Source organism: Gadus macrocephalus, chromosome 15, assembly GCF_031168955.1.
Source record: "Gadus macrocephalus chromosome 15, ASM3116895v1".
Lineage (NCBI taxonomy): Eukaryota > Metazoa > Chordata > Actinopteri > Gadiformes > Gadidae > Gadus > Gadus macrocephalus.
Genome location: NC_082396.1, coordinates 6,825,298 through 6,843,330, shown reverse-complemented (window position 1 = coordinate 6,843,330; position 18,033 = coordinate 6,825,298). Strand labels below are relative to the sequence as shown.

Here is an 18,033-nt window from a genome sequence, read left to right as displayed (position 1 = left end):
TGTTGTAAATGTTAGTTTTTTCCATCAAATCATCACATTCACACTCTGCTTGTATTTCCGAGGATGTATGTTGTATTCTGTAAATCCTAAACCGTAGACGACTGTAGAAATCGTTGTGAGATTAGTGCAGATCAGCATTCTACAATTATTTTGGTATTTGACTTCTATTTTCATAGTTGATTTAAGTGTTTAGACTTCTTTTAAAATGTCTAATTTAAAATCTGTTGAAATCCAAGTGTTGGTTCAGCTCATCTACAATCTTTCCAACGTGTTGATTTGGATTCTGTCGACCATTGAAGATGGATGCAGACAGGTAAAGGACCTCTCGAGTGAAGCATTGGCTGATTCTGGTTTATTACCAAGTAGGTAATACAACTATTTGGAGTAATTAAACAAGGATTTCTTGTGACTTGGGTTTCTGTTTCAAACATTATTGACCTATTCAGCCCTTATTTTTTAATGGAAAATATTTGTACTTGTTATGATTTAAATAAAGGTTTGAAAGGTAATTGTCTTGAATTATTGTGAATTTCACACACGGTTGGGTGGGAGGGTTTAAATTGACAGAATAAATTAGGGTGGATTTCTTTAGATTAATTGCATGGTTCCAGGCTTAGTGTTCTGGGTCTAAACTAGTATTAGCTGTAAACATGACACGGTGAAGTCCTGGCCGGCAGAGGGGGGTCCTGGCCTGCAGGGGGCAATCTCCTCAGTCCGCAGACCCTCCGGAAGAAGAAGAGCACAGCCGCCATTAACATCCGAGCGGTTTGTGTTCGGCAGAAACTTCAATGAAAGCGTCCAACCCGCTGCAAACCAAGATACCGTGAATACCCCATATCAACCGTTCCTTCAATAGGCGTTAGCTTTAGGCAGTATAGTTCGGGCTCGGACGGTATAATGTACCGCGGTCGCCCCCCGCACCGAGGAGGCTACCCGCCGCCGTTCGAAGGCCGTGGACCGCCCTTCGGCCACGCGTCGGGACGGTCTTACTCCCCGCCGTCCTACCGGGAGGAGAGGGGCAGGCCCCGGTCCCCGTACCACCAGCACGGCTACCATGACCGCGGCCCACCGTCCGACTCCTACAGGCGCTCCCCGCCCCGGAGGAGGTACCCCTCTCCCGGGCAGGGGAGCCACCGAGGCGGGGAGTACTGGGGAAGCGGGCCGCCCAGAGAGGTACGGGAACCAGGAGGGTTTTTGCAAACATGGATACAATGTCTGAGGCAAAGTAGTGTTGATGTACCGAGCTGTGTGTACCGAGGAGGTGAATGGGGCGTGTGTAGCGGCGGTGTAATGTAGACACTGGTAAACATTAACATCAAGAGCTACCTGATGTTAACAACCAAAATAGACGGTCAGATCTGCTCTTCAGAGTGAGCAACTGAGGAGACACGTCCTGGATCTACATCGCAATGCACCATGCAAATTATTGTTAGACTTGAGCGGAATGTCTATACCTCTATTATGAAAAAAAAAAAAATATTTATTTATAATTTTATTGTACGGTGGTATCAAGTGTCCTATAAGTTTAGAGTAAGCATTAACCCACTTTGCATTGAGAGAACTACAAGTAAATATTAGTCAATATTTACAAAACATTTGCCAATTTAATTTTTAGTTAAACAGTTGCTGTTAGCTTATATTTTATAGAGGAATAGTGACAGATTGGGATGGTCGCTGACAGGAGGCTTGTGTTGCAGAGATCTCCTTCTCCACGAGGACGCCACCCCATCGACCACAACCTGGTGATCACCGTAGGCAACGAGCTGACGGGAAAGGGGGGGCCGCCCACTTCTCGTCATTTGTCCTCCCCAGATGACAGGTACAGCACCTCGTTAAGGCTGTGATGACAGGTACAGCACCTCGTTAAGGCTGTGATGACAGGTACAGCACCTCGTTAAGGCTGTGATGACAGGTACAGCACCTCGTTAAGGCTGTGATGACGGGTACAGCACCTCGTTAAGGCTGTGATGACGGGTACAGCACCTCGTTAAGGCTGTGATGACGGGTACAGCACCTCGTTAAGGCTGTGATGACGGGTACAGCACCTCGTTAAGGCTGTGATTAAAATAACATTCACCTCGTTACGGCTGTGATGACAGCTACAGTCACCTCTTTAAGGCTGTGATCACAGGTACAGCAATTTGTTAAGACTGTCGGCTGAAGAAAGGTACAAGCACCCTCGTTTAGTCTGTGACGACAGTCACAGCACCTCGTTTAGGCTGTGATGACAGTTATAGCACCTCCTATAGGCTGTGCTGACAGGTACAGCACCTCGTGTAGGCTGTGATGACAGGTACAGCACCTCGTGTAGGCTGTGATGACAGGTACAGCACCTCGTTTAGGCTGTGATGACAGGTACAGCACCTCGTGTAGGCTGTGATGACAGGTACAGCACCTCGTTTAGGCTGTGATGGGTGATGGCAGGTACAGCACCTCGTTAAGGCTGTGCTGGGTGATGAAGGGTGCACCTTTGGCCCAAGTATTCTTTGCACAGTAAAACTAACAAAACATTCATTAAAGTGTTCTCTTCCCTAGGCCAAGGGGGCGGAGCCGCAGCCCCGACCGGAGCCGTGCCAAGAGCCGGGGGCGGAGCAAGAGCCGAGCTCGCTCCAGGAGCCACAGCCAGACCCCTGAGAGGGGCCGCGCATGTAGTAAGAGCCGCGCTCGGAGCAAGAGCCGCGGGAGAAGCAAAAGCCGCGCACGTAGCAAGAGCCGCGGGAGGAGCAAGAGTCGGGTCCGCAGCAAGTCCAGGTCCAGGTCCCACTCCAGGTCCCCGTCGCGGTCCCGGTCCAGAGGGCGGAGCGCTGGGCGTGGCGCCGGGCGTGCGGTGAGCCGCGGGCGCAGCAGGAGCCGGGCGAGGAGGAGCTGGAGCAGGAGCAGCAGCGGGAACAGCGTGGACAGCGACCGCACCAAGAAGCAGTTCCAGGAGCTGGAGCTGGCCCGCCGCAGGAAGGAGATGGAGGAGCTGCTGAACCGGCCCACCAAGTCCATCCTGAAGAAGCGCCTGGGCTCCGAGGACTCAGCCTCCCGCATGGTGAGCCTCCACCCCTTAAGGATCTCCTCATTAAGGCTCTGCTCGTTAAGACTCTGCTCGTTAAGACTCTGCTTGTTGAGACTGCTCGTTAACCATCTGCTTGTTAAGTCCTTGCTCGTTAACCTTCTGCTCGGTAACCGTCTGCTTGTTAAGACCCTGCTTGTTAACTGTCTGCTCGTTAACCATCCGCCCATTAACCCACCTGTTCCCCTCTGATTGGCCCTCCAGAGCAGCGACTCCCCCAGCGGGCAGGAGGGCGGTAACATCTCCCAGGTGGCCCAGCGCCTGCTGAGCGCGGTGAAGGGGGTGGAGCCCGAGGCCCTGGCCTCCGTCCTGGCGGAGCTGAAGGCGGACCCCCAGCTGGCCCAGCGGGTGGGGCTAGACCCTGAGATGGCTGGGATCCTCCAGCTGCTGGGGGTCCATCCCGGGGGGGGCCGGGCCAAACCCAAGGACGTCATCGAGGACGAGGAGGAGTTCCTTTATGGGGACAGTGACGACATCAAGCCCCAGGGGCCCCCCGAGGCTGGGCGGGGGGGCCCCCCGCAGCAGCAGGCCTACTCCGATCTCTACGGAGAGCTGACGGAGGACGCACTGTACGGGGAGCCCCAGCCCTACGCCCACCCTCCCCCCGCCCCCCAAGGCCGCCCTGCCCACAGCGACCCCGCCGTGGCCCCCCAGCAGGGAGAGGGGGCCGAGGAGTACCAGGCGATCCAGGGCCTCCTGAAGACCATCGGGCTGGACCTGGGGGTCACCGAGATCAGCAAGATGGCCGCCCGCACCAAGGAGCGTCTCCACGGCAACAAGCCCCCGCCCAAGACCCCCACCCGGCAGCAGCGCTACTCGTCGGGGAGCTCTGAGCGCAGCGGGGCGAGTGGGCGGAGCCGGCGCCGGAGGGGGCGGAGCAGCAGCAGCAGCGGCAGCTCGGACAGCAGCCGGAGCCGCGCCTCCAGCTGGAGCAGCGGCGATGAGGATGCCGCCGGCCGGAGGCGCCACCAGGCCCCTCCCCCCGCCGCAGCCAGGCCCCGCGCCGTCAAGCAGCTGAAGGGCGAGCGGGGCTCCTGGGAGGAGGAGCGGCAGACCCCCCCCGCCCTGGCCCCAGAGCCCGGCCCCCTGCCCCCGCCCCCCGCGGCCCCCCCCTACGGCATGGCGCCCCCCCAGAGCTACCCCCCCCACGCCTACGGCCAGTACGGCAGCTACATGCCCTACATGCCCCAGCAGTGGCCTCCCATGTACCCCCCCCCCGGCATGCCCCAGGACTACCCAGGGCCCCCCCCCTACGAGCGGCCCTTCAACACGCTGGTGCAGCCCGACCTGAGTGAGTATCGGGGTCACACACCTCACCGCGGAGGGACCGGGGGCCCGCGAGCATACAGACGTGTTTTAATCAGGGCAGAACGATTAATGGAATCCAAACCGATATAGCGATGTGATAGAACACGAGATGCAAATCGCAAAGGCTGCGAGATCAGCAAGTTTCGTATTCATTTTTATTTTACAATTCAATAGTTCAATCAAGATGTTAAAATATACATTTATCGCGACACATAGGCCTGTTCTAAAGGAAAGAGCAGTTTATACGTTGACTGCTTCTAATGTTGTGTTGTTCATACTATAGAATGATTTATCCTTGTTTAGTGATTTATACAGAATATAAGGAACTAGAAAAAGAAAAATCGCATAGTAAATCACAATTTTTGTTGAAATAATCGGTATTCTGTAATTTGCCCATTTGTTCAGCCCTAATTCTCATACATAATGAACATCTGGGTCCTTCTGCAGCGTCGCTGAAGAGGCTGGAGATGTCGAAGGAGCGCGAGCGGTGCAGCAAGGTCCTGTCAGAGGAGAAGAACAACGAGAGCCAGAAACAGAAGGTAACCCCCCCCCCCCCCCCCCCCCGGGACGGCACGGGACACAACGTCATTAGTCATGACCTCGTGACCTCATGATGCATGACGTCGTGACTCGTGCAGCATGACATCATGACCCGTGACATCACAGCGAGTGAATTACCAGACATGACTCATTCAACGTTCCACTGGGATGAGCCGGCCGTGTCTGGTTTGGGTTCAGCTTTCTTAAAGGGGACCGGCAGCCAATTGTATTACTCTTGGGTCCCAATCTGAGAGGGAGGACCACGGGCCGATGATGTCATCGGTCCAACCTCTGCGGTGTTGATGGTTTTGCTTCATGGGGGTGAGGCCTCTCTCTGGAGCCTCTCCCCATCACGGGGGTCATGTTTTATAATAGTGTGCGTGTGTCTCTCTCCAGGTGCTGGAGGAGCGGGAGAAACTGCTCCAGGAGAGGGAGGTCCGCATGAAGAAGAAGGAGTGTCTGATGAAGGAGCTCGAGAGCCTCCGCAAACAGCAAGGTGCATGCTGGGTAGAGGCTGGGGGCGGCTCTGGGGCATGATAGTCTAGTGGTTAGGGGGGTTTGATTTACAGAACCAAAAGGTTGTGGGTTTGAACCCAAATGTCCAGAGGCTTCCTAGAGCAAGATGCCCCCTAACCCCTACTTGCTCCTTAATGACGCGTGTTTGTGTGCGTGTGTGTGTCTTTGTATGTGTGTGTTCAGGCGAGCTGCTGAGGAAGAAGCGGCGGGAGAAGGACGGCCACAAGGACCCCCTGCTGTGTGAGATCAGCGGGCTGCAGGAGAGCGTCATGCGACAGATCTCCGAGCTGCGTCTGGAGCACGAGGCGGCCGAGAGGAAACGCACCGAGATCGACAAGGTGGCCCTCATCCTGGGGCTGGACCCCTCGGACCGCCCCCGCCGGGCCCCGGCCGCGGACAAGACCGGCCCCGAGGGGGGCCCCGCTGACAAGGTACGGAGTTCAGGACAGTGATGACAACACACAGGCACTGGGACCCTGTGTGGTAGAATCAGTCCTGACGCCCGTGTGGTCGACGTCGCGTCACGGCTCTGTGTGTTGACGATGTACTCTTTGTTAGCTGGTGTACGCTACTAACCTCCCCTGGAGGTCCAGCTCCACTGTGAACGTCTAGTTTTATCTGGTGACCCTAGTGGTGGTGTCCGGTCAGATAGTCAACTGGTGCCAGCCATCATCTGGAGGTCCGGTTCTGCTCTCAATGTGTTAGAACTAGAGCTGTCAAGCGATTAAAATATTTAATCGTGATTAATCGCATTAATGTCATAGTTAACTCACGATTAATCGCAAATTCTTTTTCTATGCTAAATATCCCTTGATTTTTTTGTCCCATAATTCTTCTCATTTTAATTCTCTTATCAACATGGTGAAGTGCATCGGCTTGTCTTGTGCAAATGATTTTTTATTGATAACAACATTGGCATATACTGATCAAAACAGGACGATACAAAAAAAGAGCCTATAGTGCAATTAAACGACTGCTTTGAACAAATGTAATTTGAACATAGCAGTCAGGCTACTGCTTCTTTGTTTTGAGCCAAAGAATTTTTATTTATTTTATTTTATTTATTTTTTTTAAATAAAACAATTGCGTTAATCGCACGCAAATTTTTTTTTTAACACCGTTAAAATTGGTTTGCGTTAACGCCGTTAATAACGCGTTTAACTGACAGCTCTAGTTAGAACGTCTACTCTAGCGTGAACAGATCCCAGTCCTCTCCTGTCCATGACACTGTACTCAGGACGCCTAACTAACTGGGATTTAGGGAATTGATGATTTGATATGTAAGCTTAAAATGAAATGAATATTTCCATAATTCCATTGCATGATTTTATTAATTTTTTCAGAGCTTGCGTTAAAATGTGTCAAAGTGTCTGTTAATTCTCGGCGCCTCGATAGATGTTGTTTATGTACGTCTGCATGCTACATCCATGTCCTGGTCCTCGCCGTGGTAGTGAAACGACATGAGCTAACAGGATACAGGTCTGAGTGCTGGTTCTGAACCTGACTGTCCTTTTTTAACTAGTAATCAACAATGGATGCAGTATGAGTGACAAACCAGTGTATTCCTCAAGAGCGGTCCGACAGACTTTCTGCTCATGTTGCAATTGTAAATGATTAACTTAATTTGAAGCTTATTTTAAAGCTCCTGGTTTTTCATCATTCATCATATTTGTAACATGTGAGTCGTTCATTTTACGTTTAGTTTAGAAACTCTTTCACTTGTCTTTCTAAGGTGTTTTGTATTTAGCTGTTAGCGCTAGTGTCTGATAAACCGTTGTTTAAAGCCATCAAAATGTTAGCCAAAAAATGCTAAGGCTAAACGACAACCGTTGGAATTTTGACACGACTCCAAGACTGACGCACTCTTGAAGGTAAGGCTCTTTGACCCTTCTATATTTTGGGTTTGCTCGCTAAATGTGGCCATGCTCTTGATGCTCGCGCAACATGCATCCATGTGTTTAGCGTCGTGTTTTTGTCCCGTTGACAAACTCTTTTCGCATTTACCCTAGCAGTGTGCCGAGGCGAGATCCACTCCGAACCAAGACACGCCCCAGACGACTGGCTCCTCCCCCTCAAAGACCTCTGAGAAGTTTGAGTACTTTGACTCGGGAGAACATTGGTGCAAAAACTGTAACGTCACCACCGGCTCCATGTTTGTTTATTTCACACATTTGCAAGGCAAGGGGCACAGAAAGGTTGGTGTGACTTCTCTAAGGAATCAAAATATATAACTCACTTGCATGACCTGGATTATATTGTACTTCTTGATGTCATTCCTAACCTAAGACTGGACCCGTCTAGGTGGGCCACATGCTCTCACGGTGTCCTCTTTTCTCAAAACCCAGACTCAAGACCCCTACGACAGACCCTGGGCCCCCCCTCTCTCCAAAACCGTCAACATCCCTTCCGGGGAGAAGGTCACCAAGCCGGCTAAAGGTACCCCGTCCCTCCCCTTCCCCATCCATTACTGAAATTCCCTGATGTGTTTCCGTGACCAGATGATTCTGAACTGATGACTCTTCCTGGCCAGATGAATTTTGTAAGCACTCCTTTACTTCCAGGTTGTCCTTTGGCTTGCCTCTGCTCCGGTAGTTTGAGCCTTAATGAGAACTCAACGGGATCAGTGTGTGGAGCGCTGCTGTCGGTCCGTCCGTTGTCTCTCTTAACGTTCCCTCGATTCGGTTGTTGTAGCGACGCGTGATCACGCATAAGCTCTGGTAAACGGCTGCCCGGGACCACAAGCCCCTGAACAAGTGGCTCACCGTGACACACGGTGGCCAAGTGTCGTTGTTGTTGTGTCCTTCCAGAAGATTTCCATAGCTTAATCGCAAGCCGCACATCCACAGTCATGCCATGTGATGTTTGAATATTCTCTCATTTTTAAACCCCAGTGGTCTTCATTAATCTTCTCCTCTCACAACAGGAAGTGACCACGGAGACGGCCGGCAGGTAAACACGATTGGCCGTTTGTCTTGATCTGGGTTTCTTTAACCCCTGGTTCTCCTCCACTCCTCCTCTCTCCAGGCTCAGAGTTTCTGCTGCCGGTGAGGGGGTTCTACTGCCGCTTGTGCAAAGAGTTTTACGGAGACGCCATCTGTGCGGAGGAGCACGTCACGACGCACGCTCACAACGAGAAGTACAAGGTAGGCGGCCTCGTGTTCTGGAGACAGGCCCGGCTTCTTGTGTAGATGATGATCCGATTTATCCGCTGGTTTGACCTTTTGCTGCGGTGCACCTTATTAATACAGCCGTGCTTCTCCAAAGGCTCTCTAGGTGGAAGTCTATTTCCCGATTAAGGCTCTTTCAAGTTTTCCCTCACACCATTTCCCTTTTTCATTTCCTGCTCAATGAAGGTAGAGAAAGTATTGTCATTGTGCAAATGTAAGGTGTATTTGTTGTTTCTTTTTCTGCCGCTGGTCGCACCTTTCTGTTAATGTTCTGGTGCTTCTTCTTCTACCAGCTCTACATGATGGATAAACCTCTCTACGAGCAGAGGAGGAGCCTCGAGCAGCAGGCCGGGCTCACCCTGGACTCTGGGAAGAAGCGCAAGCACATGGAGGGCCCTGGAGACCACGATAAGGAGGAGAAGTCCAAACACAAGAAGGACAAGAAGGACAAGGAGCAGAAGCGAGGGGAAGACGTGAAGAAGGAAGAGAGGTACAAACCGAACAAGGAGGAGGTGGAGGAGAAGTTCAAGTCGAGCAGCAAAGTGGAAACGCCCAGGAAGGGGGAGGAGGAGAAGGCTGCACTCAGCAAGATGGTGGAAGACGAGAAGCATCGGCCCATGAAGGACGATCGACAACGGTACAGCCGGGAATATAACGAGAGCGACGGGCCGAAATACGGTAAAAGGGACGAAGTGGAAAAATACAAACACTCCAGAGAAGACGATTACCGCTACCGCTACCGCCAAGAAGAGGATCGATCGAGGCCCAGCCGGGGGGAGGAGCGCCCCAGATACGACGAGGACCGGCACCGTCCCAACAAGTATCCGGAACCCAGGTCCAAGCACGAGCGGGAGGAGCCCAAACCCAAGATCGAGAAGGAAAAAACAACACCTGTTAAAAGACAATTCAAGGAGGAGGCAGAGGTCAAAAAGCCAGAGCCCCCCCCAAGGCCCTACGACCCTCCTAAGATCATGTGTGGACCCAGTCCCGCCATGAGGGCCAAGCTGCGTAAGCAGAGCCTGGAGTCGGCCAAGGCGGCGGCGGCTACGGCCCCCGTAGTGCCAGCAGCCCCGGCCCCACCGGCAGCCCCCCTTGGGGCTGCCTTTGGCAGATTCACTTGGAAGAAGAAGGAGAGCGTCCTGGCCAAGGAGGCGGAACGAGTCGCCGCAGAGTTCCTGAAGGACGACGAGGCGCCAACGCCGGCGGACAAGATTCCAGTGGAGGACTCTTTTGCCAAGTCCATGGCGGTCGCCAAGGAGATCGCTCTGAAGCTGTCGGGCCAGCCTCCCATGCCGCCCCCTTGGGCGGGCCAGGTGGCCCTCCGAGGAAGGATCCGGCCAAACCTCCCGGCGCCGGCAATTGGCCTCCGGACAACCGCCGCCGTCGCCAAGCCTGCTCCTCTGAACGCCTTCCTCTCCATCAGACCACAAACCCCTGAATCTGCAGCACCTGAAGACAACCCACTGGCGTCTGAACCTGTACCCATGGAGATTGAGGATCAGGATGAACCCATACAGGAACCAGCACCGATGCCCGTGAACATACCAGCGCACATACCAGCTCAGGTGTCTGTGCAAATGCCCCCGCAAATGCCTGTGCAGATCCCCGTGCAGATGCCAGTACAGATACCGGTGCAAATGCCAGTGGAGCCTCCTCCCCAGTTCCAACCACCTCCTCAGTTCCAGCCTCCTTCCCAGTTCCAACCTCCTTCCCAGTTCCAACCTCCTCCTCAGTTCCAACCACCTCCTCAGTTCCAACCACCTCCTCAGTTCCAACCACCTCCTCAGTTCCAACCTCCTCCCCAGTACCAGCCTCCTCCCATGTCAGGGAACCAGAGGCTGGTGGCAGTGGAGTCTGACGAGGCGGCCCCAGGGGTCCCTGCCAGTGAGCAGATGCGGACCGTCTTCGTGAAGCCCCCTCCCTTCATGAACTCCGGCGACGGAGCACACCGCTCGGAGAAACTCAAGACCCACCTGGCGGCAGCCAAGGCCAAGGACCTCTTCGACATCTTCTACAGCGGAGTGAGCCAGTCTGGCCCCTCCGCCTTCCCCAAAGCAGCGACCGCAGACACCAGGACCCCGACCGGTGGGACCAAGACCGGCGAGGGCAAGATGAAACCATCGCAGCCGGTCCCGCAAAGCATTACCAAACCCGTGCCTCCCCCGTCCTTCCTCCCCAAAACAACTGAACTCAAACCGGCTCTCCAACCTCTGGTCCAAGTACCCCAGACCCACCCAGACCCAATACCACTGGCCCAACAAGTACTTCAGACCAGTCTTGACCCAGTACCCCAGACCCACCCAGACCCAATAGCACAGGCCCAACCAGTACTTCAGACCAGTCTTGACCCAGTACCCCAGACCCACCCAGACCCAATACCACAGGCCCAACCAGTACTTCAGACCAGTCTTGACCCAGTACCCCAGACCCACCCAGACCCAATACCACAGGCCCAACCAGTACTTCAGACCAGTCTTGACCCAGTACCCCAGACCCACCCAGACCCAATACCACAGGCCCAACCGGTACTTCAGACCAGTCTTGACCCAGTACCACAGACCCACCCAGACCCAATACCACAGGTCAAACCAGTACCACAGAACAAACCTGACCCATTACCACAGGTACAACCAGTCCTCAGACCTGAGGCCCAACCATGGGTACAACCAGTTACGAGCCAACCTGACCCAATACCACAAGTCGAACCAGTACCACAGCCCCAACCTGACTTGGAGTCTCCAACTCGATCCAAAGTACAACCAGTACTACAAATCCAACCGGAGCCAGTACCACAGTTCCAACCAGTACTACAGAGCCAGTCCGACCCAATACCAGAGGTCCAACCAGTACTACAGATCCAGTCTGACCCAACCCCACAGGTCCAACAAGTACTACAGATCCAGCCTGACCCATTACCAGAGGTCCATCAAGAACTACAGGTCCAGTCTGAGCCAGCACCCCAGACAAAACCCCATGTACAACTTACCCCACAGGACCAGCCTGACCCCATACCCCAGACCCATTCCCAAGTACCCCCAGTATCCCAGATCCAATCTGAAACGATACCACAGACCCAACCGCAAGTACAACTACTATCCCAGACCCATCCCGACCCACAACCAGAACCCCAAACCCTTGCGTCAGAGACCCAAGTTGAACCACAGATTGGACAACTGGATCTGCTGCCAAGTCTGCACGGCCAGGATGAAGATCTGGAGCTGACCACAGCTCGGACCACCCTGTCAGAGTCCCCGAAAACTCCTAAAACTAAGAGCCGAACGTCTCCGCAAGCCAAGAAGACCTCTCCGGCCTCCCGCCCTGTCCGACAGACGCGCTCCCAAACCCGCTACCAGACCCGCCGGCAGCGGAGCCAGTGTGAGTCCGGATCGGAGTCCGGCCTCGAAAGCGAAGAGGCAGCATCCAACTCGGAAGGGCCAGAGACTGGCACCAATCTCGAGCCGCAGGTGGAGCCGCAGGTGGAGCCGCAGGTGGAGCCCCAGGTGGAGCCCCAGGTGGAGCCCCAGGTGGAGCCCCAGGTGGAGCCCCAGGTGGAGCCGCAGGTGGAGCCCCAGGTGGAGCCCCAGGTGGAGCCCCAGGTGGAGCCCCAGGTGGAGGAGACGCTGTTGCCCGTTGACACCCCCCAAAACCCAGACACCCCTGACATTATCACCACTGAAACCCTCGGCCTGCCTTCAGACATGATGTCCCTGGGGTTCGAGTATGACTTTAACTTTGAGTGAGCGATGATTCCAGGCTCTTCAGGGTGACTCTAGAACCATGTTGATTTGATGTTTAACTCAAATTAGCTAGCAAGCTAACCTAGTGTGCTAGCCTCTCAGGCTAGCACACTGACCATGGAATTGAGTAGGGAAGTCCCAGTCAGACATTTATGACTTTATTTTTTTTGTTTAAAAGATCCCAGTGCTGTTCAAGTTGAGCTAACTTATCTCGGTTCCTTGTGTCACCCCTTGCTTGTTTGCCTACGGGGGAACATCCTGACTTTGGTTTGATTTCTCGTGGATTGTTTTTATTTTTTACCCATGACTCGCCGCATCGCTCTACCATTTTGTGTCCTGTTTTCCTCTTTAAACATTTACACAAAAGTCTTTTGATACAGATACAATGCATAGTCCTGCGTTGGAATGTTCTAGTTAGTAAAGTTTGGACCAAACCCTTTTCCCCGGAGAACTCTTCTGTGGTGTCTGAGAAGTGTCAACATTGTCCCCTTACGATGTTACCATAGAAACAGGCCATGTCATCCCGTCCCCCTGCTCTGCCAGACTAACAGACCACCTGTCCTGTACATGTTGATGCTTCTGTAGTTTAATAATAAAGTCTAGTGACCACAGCGACCCCTCCTGTTGTTATTAGACTTGCGCTCACTTTATTACCTGAGAATCGTAGCCAGCTAAAGTTACCAAGTCGAGGCTGATGAATCCTAGCATTTACATTTTAGAGAGGCAAACAATGATAAAGTTGGATAAGAGGTGTACATACAATAATAAAGTTGGCTAAGAGGTGTACAGTCAATGATTAAGTTGGCTATTGACCTACACCTAGTGGAGACAGACCAATACCATGGCCGTTGGCTACAGGAGAATAATGAATCAATGCGTCACTACCAGCCGGTGTGGTCTCAGCCCTAGTGTTCACTAGAACCACGACCTGACGGGTCCCAGCCGAGGGTGGAGTCCATGGGGTCCCCCCCCCCCCCAGCAGGACACCGGGACCCGACCGGTAGGCCGGGAAGGTAATCGTATTAAACCTTTTTTGGCGTTTGCTTAACTTTGTGTGTATTTAATGATTCAGATAAGTTGTATTTTGTCTAACGTTTTTTTTTTTTTCAATAAAGAATGAGGGGAACATATCAGGCTCCAGACATTCCATCACAGAATTAGTGTGAACAGCTCATTGAAACCAGATGTTAAATATGTAATGTCATAATGTTATACTCCACTATGTGTGTGTGGCGTTGTTCCTAAAAGTTCACCAGAGGTAACAATTATTTTACGAGTACGAAAGCAAATATTGAAGCTTGTTTGTATATGTGTGGAGCTGTTGCACCACTTTATATAGATCTTTATATAGGTATACACGTAGTACCTGGCAATGCCACTAGGTAGCGACAAAGCCCCGTTTAGGTGGAAGTTGCCAGAGTCTAATCCAGATCAGAAGTGAGTTAAACATCCAATATGTTCTGTAGAAGTTGTACGGCGTAATGAAATACACAACATCATTACGTCCACCACCCTCTGGTCCGGTAGGCCTACAACAGATCAAGTTTTCATCCAAAGGGGACTATTTACATATGCGATTCAAATGGATGCAGCTGGTCCTAAACAACCACCACAGGACTGACCGGACAGGGTCCACACAGTGACAGTCATGTTAATAACATGTCTGTCTCTGCTCGACGGTAACAAATCAGCCTCACGCTGGTAGGGGTGTTGCTGGGTAGAGCTGAATATACCCGCAGCATCTCGCAGCCTCACCCCACAGAACTGGGATGATGATGTCGCTGCTGGAGTCTGAGACCAGACCTCTCCCGGCCAATCAGAAAATTCCCCTCGTCCGTCGCTAGGTGGGCGAGCGGCGCCGCAGCCAATGGGCGGCTCCTCTCCGGAAGGACGCAGGGATCCAGGAGAAGCCGAGCGGCAGCGTTCGAGTGTCGGTGAAGTGTATCACGGATTCCCCGTGAAAAGCCCATTCCTCAAGATGCCCAACAAGACCAAAAAGGACAAGGTAAGAGCCGAGGGCCGGGGCGGCGCTGCCCAGCGGGGGGCCGGGGACGGGTCAGCTGTCATACCAGCCTGGCCGGCTGCCAATGACTTTTCTCCATGTTGTGACGGATGGAGTGCTGGACTCGAAGAGGCCTTACGAGCAGAGTCCGCCTTTACCTCACAGGGCTAGCCGGGCTGCACGGATTACAGATGCCGACAGATGCGCTCTGACGCACCGACACACAGCGACCCTGCGCCGAGCATGTTGTGTGTGTTCCGCTCCCGGGTGATGACAACGTGAGGATCAGACCGTGAATGTTATGTAAAACCACCAGTTGTGGGTTTAAGTAAGCCTGCGATCATAGCGAGATGTTGGAGAGCCAAGCTGCTCTCAAGTCAACGGGAATAAACGCTGCGATGGTCATTACATAATGCATGGGCTGGCTGTCACCTCCTAGTTCTAGACCTACGCTGTCTGTCTGTCTGTCTGTCTGTCTGTCTGTCTGTCTGTCTGTGTGTGTGTGTGTGTGTGTTTCAGCAAGTTAAATCTGGTCATTGGAACCCTCTTTCACATCCATGTTGTTTTCTCAAAGACAACTTTAATATGAGTACTGTTCCATTCATTATCTCAATCGGTGAAAACCATTTATAGAGCAGCCTTAGCTTTAATGAACTGCAATGATCATCAGGCTTCATATATTAAACCCAAATCAAATCCAAAGCTCTAATTGGATTCACCAAGGGCGTAATTATCTAAACAAAATGAAAACATTCTAACCCGGTGGCAGTCTCCCAGCCGATGTATTACAGGGAGACATTTAATAAGACCAGACTTGAGATGGTGATCTTGGGAGTTGGAGTCCATTACATCTTCATCCCAGATGTCACCCCTTGTCTGTTTTCCTTTCAGGAGGCGACAAAATCGGCCAAAAGTAGCACCAAGAGCAGCAAGGATGTTAGCCCTGAAATCTCAGACGAGGTATGTTTATCTAACGTTGGTGTTTGGTTTGATGACTTATGTAATGCTATTGACATGTAGGTCCTATGGACAGCATAATGACCGTGAGTGCCTCTTAACATGATTCATGATACGATTATGCGGCACCTTCTCAATCTCTCCTTTTCACTGCAAGGCTTCAAGGAGAAGACGATCACTATAATATTATTATTGAATATTAATCAGCAGCTGAACTCTAAACTTGTTGGGGGAGAGTAAGCAATGTCTGTCTTTGAAGATCTGTAGGACACGGTCCTGGTCTGTATGATCAAGTCCTGGTCTTTAGGATCCGGTCCTGGTCTTTAGGATCCTGGTCTGTAGGATCCGGTCCTGGTCTGTAGGATCTGGTCCTGGACAAGCTGGCCTGTAGGATCCAGTCCTGGTCTGTAGGATCCGGTCCTGTAGGATCCAGTCCTGGTCTGTAGGACCCGGTCCTGGCCTGTAGGATCCAGTCCTGTAGGATCCAGTCCTGGACCAACTGGTCTGGAGAATCCGGTCCTGGTCTGTAGGATCCAGTCCTGGTCTGTAGGATCCGATCCTGGTCTGTAGGATCTGGTCCTGGACAAGCTGGTCTGTAGGATCCAGTCCTGGCCTGAAGGATCCAGTCCTGGTCTGTAGGACCCGGTCCTGGCCTGTAGGATCCAGTCCTGGTCTGTGGGATCCAGTCCTGGACCAGCTGGTCTGGAAGATCAGGTCCTGGTCTGGAAGATCAGGTCCTGGGGTCTCATTTATAAAACTGTGCGTGGGATCGCTACTAAAAGTGTACGTACGCCCAAAAGCCAAGTTTTGCGTGCGCCAATTTTTTTTCTGATTTATAAAACCCTGCGTACGCACACCGTACGTAATCTTTTCTTTATAAATCACAGACTGCCTACAAGTGTGCGCAGCTGAATCAGCTTCACGTTCCGCCCTGTACACGCCACTTTTTAACCATAAATGGTCAATGCAAATGACCTTATGAATTCGATCTGCATATAAAACAGACTCAGATGCAAGTATTATGTCTTGTCGGAAACAATGGCAGAAGTACTGAGAAAAGCAAAAAAGCTAAATTTCACGGAAGTGGAGACACTTGTGGGTGAGATGGAGGCCCGAAAAGTAGTTTTGTTCGGCGGTCACGGGATTGGGATCGCCAACAACAAAAAGCAGAGTGAGTGGCAACATGTGAGTGGCAACAGAGTTCACTGCAGCAGTGAACTCTGTCAGTAGCCAGGAGCGCACAGTCCCAGAATTAAAAAAGAAGTGGTCTGACATAAAGTTACATATTTTTATGTAGCCTACCAATAAATCGTTATGGTCCCTAAAGACCCTCTCCCTCCGAATCCTGTCATTTGCATGGTCCGCCAGAAGTGCCATATGGTGCAACATTACCACGGCGCTCACCTCTGTATTTATAGGGTTACGGTAATAAGACTGACCGAGAACACCTTGGATAATCAGTTTGTAATCACCCAAGTAAAATGTTCTTGAACATAACCCCTTTTTAATGCCTGATTTGTCATGAAAAGCATCAAGAGTAACAGACAACGATTGTGATGAGGAGTGTGGCTTGGTTTTCCACACTTGGGATTTAATTGACATTTGATTATGTGTTTACAGTGTCACATGAAAATATTATGTTATTGACACATGTTGGACAGATGCTTTATTCCATGCAGTCGCGCCGTCAGTGGACAGTATGGAGTGACGGGATTAAATATAGAGATTTTTTTATTTATTTCTATTCTAAGGAGATGTTTCTGGAGTTATAAGTGAGAAATAACGCAGTTGACTTAAATTATTCTGATTACATAGATGTAACGCATGATACGGGTTGAAATTAAATTTATGAAGGGCGATGATAAAACATAATCGTTCTTCTCACTCTACAATTCTTCTGCCTGACTTCAGTTCACCACCACACCGTCTGTGTCGCCAACTCTCCTTTTCCTCCAAACCATGCGTACGCATGGGTCAGAGTTTGCTTAGGGCTGCGCGCATTCTCCCGTTGGTTTTTTATAGATCACAACCATGGCGTGGAAAGTCACGTACGCCAATTTCAGCCCCGTTTTGTGCGTACGCAACGGTAATAAATGAGACCCCTGGGGCCTCATGTACTAAGGTTGCGTACGCACAAAAACGTGGCGTAGGCCTACGTCCTTTTCCACGCTCACGTTCAGATGTACAAAACGTGAAATGATCGTAAAAATGTGCGGTCCCCACGCCAGCTCCAGAGCTGTCGTACGCACGTTTCTACAGCTATTGTTCCTTTGGCGACACTTAGAGGTGACGCTGGGAAACTGGGAAAAAAGGTGAAAACAATGACTCGGAGTGATTTGCACATCAGAGACACACTAATGAACAATTAACACACCTTGCAATTATATGGGTGGCTATAAAAGCATGCGCAATGGATGAAGAAAATTGTTTTAAAAATGGCTGCGTTAGCGTTGTTAGAGGACATCGCAAATGGTCAAATCCGAAGGGCGCTGGAGACGCCGGGGCCGACGGAGCAAACCGTGCCCTCTCCTTGCTTGTCTATTCAAAAATAAAAAAATTAAGTTCATAAACACGAGTCAAAGTCTTTAATATCCTGGCATCTTTACGCACGACTTATGTGTATTGCAAGCAGCCAATTGTATGACCAGTATAATTACAGCATTTATGACTTCAGCATATTTACCTTGGGGATGATCGGTGTCCCCTTCATGGGCTCCCACCACTCCGGTGAGATCTGTGTCACCGATC

The 18,033-nt window shown here is 51.5% G+C and overlaps 2 protein-coding genes across 9 annotated transcripts in view; both read left to right on the top strand.

The window, feature by feature from the left end:
* The first annotated feature begins 705 nt into the window (after positions 1–705).
* Positions 706–12,937, top strand: znf318 (zinc finger protein 318). Of its 8 annotated transcripts, XM_060073519.1 has the most exons (13): positions 706–1,173; positions 1,698–1,819; positions 2,536–3,034; positions 3,263–4,349; positions 4,814–4,905; positions 5,303–5,402; positions 5,606–5,853; positions 7,432–7,617; positions 7,768–7,858; positions 8,447–8,565; positions 8,883–10,332; positions 10,369–12,137; positions 12,186–12,937. In XM_060073519.1, the coding sequence occupies exons 1-13, from the start codon at positions 898–900 to the stop codon at positions 12,327–12,329; spliced, it is 6,183 nt and encodes a 2,060-aa protein (XP_059929502.1). In that variant the 5' UTR covers positions 706–897; the 3' UTR covers positions 12,330–12,937. The 8 variants fall into 8 exon arrangements, with proteins under 8 accessions (XP_059929502.1, XP_059929500.1, XP_059929507.1 ...); XM_060073517.1 differs by having other exon boundaries at positions 7,435–7,617; positions 8,883–12,137; XM_060073524.1 differs by having other exon boundaries at positions 8,883–12,065; positions 12,198–12,937.
* A 1,179-nt stretch (positions 12,938–14,116) lies between these two features.
* Positions 14,117–18,033, top strand: part of ppp2r5d (protein phosphatase 2, regulatory subunit B', delta) — an 8,883-nt gene continuing 4,966 nt past the window's right edge. The window contains exons 1-2 of the mRNA XM_060073277.1: positions 14,117–14,331; positions 15,220–15,288. Coding sequence (XP_059929260.1) covers positions 14,194–14,331; positions 15,220–15,288 — 207 coding nt within the window. The 5' untranslated portion in view covers positions 14,117–14,193. The remainder of the gene's footprint in view (positions 14,332–15,219; positions 15,289–18,033) is intronic.

Coding starts and splice junctions, on each gene's coding strand:
- znf318 (XM_060073516.1), top strand. CDS start 898: ATGTACCGCGGTCGCCCCCCGCACCGAGGAGGCTACCCGCCGCCGTTC. Junction 1,174..1,697: donor GAAGCGGGCCGCCCAGAGAG/GTACGGGAACCA, acceptor CTTGTGTTGCAG/AGATCTCCTTCTCCACGAGG. Junction 4,906..5,302: donor ACGAGAGCCAGAAACAGAAG/GTAACCCCCCCC, acceptor GTCTCTCTCCAG/GTGCTGGAGGAGCGGGAGAA.